Source organism: Scomber japonicus, chromosome 18 (genome assembly GCF_027409825.1).
Source record: "Scomber japonicus isolate fScoJap1 chromosome 18, fScoJap1.pri, whole genome shotgun sequence".
NCBI classification, from domain to species: Eukaryota; Metazoa; Chordata; class Actinopteri; order Scombriformes; family Scombridae; genus Scomber; species Scomber japonicus.
This window is the reverse complement of record NC_070595.1, coordinates 13826089-13831465: the sequence shown is the minus strand read 5'-3', so window position 1 is coordinate 13831465 and position 5377 is coordinate 13826089. Positions and strand designations below refer to the sequence as shown.

Below are 5377 nucleotides of genomic sequence, written 5' to 3'. Positions count from 1 at the left end.
ATCTTTGTTTGACTCTTTTTCTAATAAAACCTAAAATCTGCATCTGTGCAAGGCTTTTTGTACACCATCTGTCATATAATTTTGTTTTATGGTATAAAATAAGAGGTCTTTTGTTTAATTGGGATGATCTACTAATACAGTAGTGCTGTATAATAATTAAATTATTATACAACACTTGTCAAAATTTAATTGGAAATCCATTTTTTAAATCTTAATCAGCTATCTACAAATATTAAGTAAGGTTTTGTAAAGGCTTTTATAAAACGTGGAAGGAACAAAATATATCTATCTTAGCATCTTAGCTTGGTGATACTGGCTTTCTTCTTCACCTGGCCGTCAGACAGGGTGATGTCAAACTGACATGAGGTGTCAAGGGTGAGAGAGTAAGTGGCAGTTCCAGTTGCTTTGAGCTATTACCAAAACAGTAACAATTTACTTTGACAAATAAAGCCTGCCCTGAAATCTGCAGTTTCTCAAGAAGAAATATGGTTTCTATTGGAAAAATGTAAATTTGCTCTTATAGCCATATAAACTGAGAATAAATCCTGAGAATATATTACAGACAATGGGGTTTGGATGACATGTTACTGTGTTGTTGTACTTTTTTAAGATTTTCACCTTATGACATACATTTGGACAAGGTAGAACACAAGACCATGAAATTTCCATACAGAGTGCAATGCAAGTTTGAATTTATACAGTACATTAAATATGTGTAATAGTAGTATAACACATAATAGATGTACTGTCTTCTAGGAGCTCCAGATCCATACACATCCACAGGAGTCTCTTCATCTATGGCAGTGACAGAGGAATAGACAATATTATGAGATTATTGTCTGTGTTAGTGTATGGTTTTCATTACTTGTGGTGCATGTGTGTGTCAATCACTTTTGGCTTTGTATGTCTTGTTAACGAGTGCTGACAGCATATGGTGCTTCTTTACATTGAAGTTGTTGAAAGGACCAAACACTTTGGTTGGGATGACTAACAATGTTCATACTGCTGAAAATATGCCCTATCAACACACTAGCATACACTATAGTTCAGGGTCACAATTGTCAAAAAACTTTTCATTGTGCAGATGGAGAAGGCAAGTCGAAGACAAAGAAAGACACGGGGAAAGGAAAAGGAAAGAAGAAGAAAAAGAGCAACGACAAAGAGGCCTTTAGCAGGTTAGATCCTTTAATTTATGGCACATACACTTCAACCTCAAATAACATTGGCATGGATAGGGTATGTGGTTTTTCCAGGAAAGCTACAATTGGACAGGCAAGACACAACCTCAGTGAACCCTGTCTTGTGGGCTGTTTGTAGTACATTGTCATTGATGTTGTCTCTCTGTGAAAGTATTAGACTGTCACTGTACTGGCCATCACAGTTAAAAGACAATGTAGATGTCAACACACTGACCTCACTTTAATATGGAGTTAAAAGTGATTTTCCTGCATTAGTTTACAATTGTTCCACCAAAAAGTGTAAGTTCTCTCTTATGTGTAGATAGAGTCCTCCCACTTTTGCTGCTAGGTGGATGGCATGAGTAGGATGATACTTCCCGAACACAGCCCCGGTCTGCCCAGCATATGTTCATATTTTAGTGCAGTGTTGAAAAACATAAAAATGGAGCCTCTAGTGTTCTTAGAGTTGTAAAACACAAGATCAGCATATTTAGAAGAAAGGATGATCCACTTTTCTCCCTCACGTTTCCCACCTTCCTGTTGCATCACATGCTTGATGGTTTTGCCTACCAACGCAGATCAACCAGTCACCAGAACACACATTGGCCCGCCGTTGATTCCCTGGCCAAATAATCTATATACTGAGTGAAAGTCACACAGAAATTAACTGTCATGATTCAAATATGCTGCTCATTGTATCATTATAAGTACATAATTCTCATCAGCATACATGGATGGATTCATGTTATCTAATAAAAAAGGATGAACCAGATGAGAATTCAGATAATACAAAAGTATCACATCTCTAATGCCTTCATGCTACCAACCTGTGTGTTAGAGGGCTGCAGTAAGTGTAGACTTCACCCAGGGTGTCAGTATGTGCCTCAGCAATGCTGTCTAACAATTACTTCAATCTTTTGTGTACTATGTTTGAGGTACATCTGTTAAACTGCTTGTTGAGCAGGCAATCATGTGGCAGCAACTCAATGCATTTAGGCATGTAGGTCAATACAATCTGCTGAAATTCAAACAAAACATCCGAATGGGGAAGAAATGTGATTTAAGTGACTTTGAACATGGCATGATTGTGGGTGCCAGACAGGCTGGTTTGAATATTTCAGAAACTGCTGATCTACCGGGATTGTCATACACAAAAATCTCTTGGGTTTGCAGAGAATCGTCTGGAAAAGACAAAATATCTAGTGAGTGGCAGTTCTCATTGATGGCAGAGGTCAGAGGGGAATGGACAGACTGGTCCATAGTGACTAGGTCTCAATCCAAAAGAGCACCTTTGGGGTGTGGTGGAACAGAAGATTTGCATCATGGATGTGCAGCTGACAAATTTGCAGCAACTGTGTGATGCCATCATGTCAATTTGGACCAAAATCTCTGAGGAATTTTCCCAGCACCTTGTTGAATCCATGCCATGAAAAAATAAGAAAGTTCTGTAAGCAAACCCAGGGAACAAACCCAGTACTAACTAGGTGTACCTGATAAAGTGGCCAGTATGTGAGTGTGTATACTCACACAAGTTGTTACTAATATAAACTAATAATAAACTAAACTAAAAATACAATATAGTAAACTAATCTAATGGTTGTGATAAATGTATGTATTGTTTCAAGAAGCTTCTTTCGCTCATCCAAGTTCACTTTGACTTTATTTGGTAAAGTGCAAAATATTTCACAAAGGCTGCCTCTGTGAAACACACCAAAGTGATATATATACAGTATCTATCAAAGAATCAAAGGACCTCATCTGCCTTTTAACGTGGAACTAAAATTTGTATAAGCAAATATTTTATACATAGCTTAGATTCTTATCTTTCGGCATGTCGCTGTCCTCCAGCAGTGGGAGGTCATTTAAATTATTTAAAAACTACAGCAAAGATAGTGCAGTTGTTGTGGGAGGACGTGTAGGAACTTAAATTAGTCATTGCTTGACTTTAAAAAAGCTGCAGTGAATGAAGTCATGATAGTCAAGGGATCGTTCAGTTGATAACCCCAATCAACACTCGTCCATAGCACAGCGTAGAGTGCCAACTACAATAAATGTCCTGGACACTTCATCATACAACAATTGTATATTAACTGAAAGACATGCACGTCATTGACACAATCCTCAGAGCTCAGGTTATTTTCTGGTAACATCCAAGCTGAGTAGATGTGTGTGTTAGCCCGGAAGGTTTCGACAGATGATGGCAATCCGGCGCTGGCGAGGCACTTTCTGTCCATTGAACACAGACTCCTCATCTTTTAGGATCTCATGAGTGAAGTCATATCTGGCCTGGTCCCTGTCGGAGTGTGAAGGAGAGCAGGAGACATTACTGCACTGTTTATTGCTAGATATTACTTCAAAGTTTTGCACCCTTATTATTCCTGGGAAAGATGCACTATGTTTGAAACCTCAGTATGTAGAGGGAGCGTCGGGGCAGCAGCATGTCCAGCCACTCACTGCTGGAATTCTCCTTTACCAAGCGCATGATGCTGTCCGACAGGAGACTCAAACCAGCAATAGTGGTGCCACAAAACTGAAAAATTAGAAGATGATCAGACGAAAGGAGAGAAAAAAATGCAGCTGGCATTATAGCACATCCCACATCAATCATTTTTCAGAGAGTTAAGTTGCTGAAGATGTTGTCCATTTACCTTGACGCTGTCGATATGAGGCTTGATGTAGCCAGTCTTGTCCAGGTCTAGGACGTGCACAGGCCCGAGGAGTGGGCTACCCTCAGCAAAAGCTGTAGATCGGACACGAGTTAAGACCTCCTCACACTCTGCCCCCCAGCTAAGACGCTCAGTCTCTCGATACCCGTGAATAGCCTGCATGTGGGAAGGTGAAAACAGTACAGATAGTCACTGTTACTTCAAACAAAACCTTGCTCTATCTGTGGAATACAAAAATAACTATTTATGTGGACAATTCAAGTTTATCAAAAGTGTGAAATAACGTAAAGATGATTTTTATATAATAATCTTGATAATCTTAGAGCCTGTAGTTGTACATGTCACTCTGAGCCTGTGAAAACATCAGAATTTCAAGCATGCAAATATACATATATAGCCTATCTATTACATAAATACATTGCATTTGTGTTTCATTTCAGATGGTGAGTTTATTGTGACTAAACTTTATTGGCTGCCACCCTTTTCCAGGACACTTTTATAATGATTTGGGGCAAAGAAATGTAGAAAAATCATCGTAAAACCAGTAACAGGTGTGCTTTTTTGAGCGTGACCCTGCACCTCCATATCCACCTACAGTAGGCTATAATGTCAACATGAGGTAACATTTTGTATAAAGTTATAATAACTATCAAGCATGTGTTTGTTGTCTTACATCGTCCCAGTGGTCAAATTGGTAGCGTTTCTTCTTCAAGCCTAACTCCACCTCTCGCAGAAAAGCTTCCTCCTCCTTCTCGCTGATGAAGCCCGTCCTCACCTCCACCTGCGAGCCGATTCTCTGGAGAAGCTCTTGGCTGGATGCGACGACCACAGCCGTGTCTGTCTCCTCCGCGGCTAACAGGCCTCCGCTGCCGGCAGAGGAGCTGAGGGCACGCCGGGTACTGTAGCACACAGCTGGTCTATGAAGGCGTTTAACTACCGCCAGCAGCACTTTCATCTTCCTGTTTGAAAGATATCTAGTCAACCTCGCTACACGGTACGAGTTTTGGTAGTTTGTTGACAGTAGTCAAGCGGTAATGGCAAACGCCATATTGAGAACGCAATGTATTGTGGGGGGTGTAGTCTTACAGCAACATGACTCGTTGTAGGCTATCTTAGGGTGATTGAGAAATAAATTAACGTCAGTCCTTTTTTTATGTTTAAATATTAACTAGAAAATATTAATAAACAATCGAAAACATATATACTAGAATAAAATAATAATCAAATATTGTCTAATGGTGATGTGGGCCGATAGTGTGGTAGTAAGCTATCCATGGCAAGGAAGTGTTACATTGATTCATGAGACCTTTTGTGGATGTTACTATATGTTCCTTTGAAATAACCTTTTTGATACAATATTGACACATTGAATGATCAGCCTTGACCATTTGTGTCACCAAGTAAAGTTTTTCTTTACTTTGTTGATATGATTTGTGGGAAGAGAGCTGTTCTTCAATAATTAGCCTACTCCTCTACCTCACTGTAACCTAGCCTTTGTCCAACCTGGTATGGTTTTATTTTGGTTTGAAGACT

At 39.5% G+C, this 5377-nt stretch overlaps 1 protein-coding gene across 1 annotated transcript; it reads right to left on the bottom strand.

The window, feature by feature from the left end:
* Positions 1–2819: 2819 nt before the first annotated feature.
* alkbh7 (alkB homolog 7) lies at positions 2820–4878 on the bottom strand. Its single transcript, XM_053338428.1, has 4 exons — positions 4518–4878; positions 3827–4000; positions 3584–3708; positions 2820–3471 (listed from the first exon to the last, which is right to left on the bottom strand). The coding sequence occupies exons 1-4, from the start codon at positions 4797–4799 to the stop codon at positions 3351–3353; spliced, it is 702 nt and encodes a 233-aa protein (XP_053194403.1). The 5' UTR covers positions 4800–4878; the 3' UTR covers positions 2820–3350.
* Between the last annotated feature and the right edge of the window lie 499 nt (positions 4879–5377).

Excerpts from the sequence above, each read along its gene's own strand:
- alkbh7 (XM_053338428.1), bottom strand. The coding sequence starts at position 4,799 with ATGAAAGTGCTGCTGGCGGTAGTTAAACGCCTTCATAGACCAGCTGTG. Across the intron at positions 4,001-4,517 it reads AATTTGACCACTGGGACGAT|GCTATTCACGGGTATCGAGA; the intron begins GTAAGACAACAA and ends TCCCACATGCAG. Across the intron at positions 3,709-3,826 it reads CTCATATCGACAGCGTCAAG|TTTTGTGGCACCACTATTGC; the intron begins GTAAATGGACAA and ends CTAATTTTTCAG.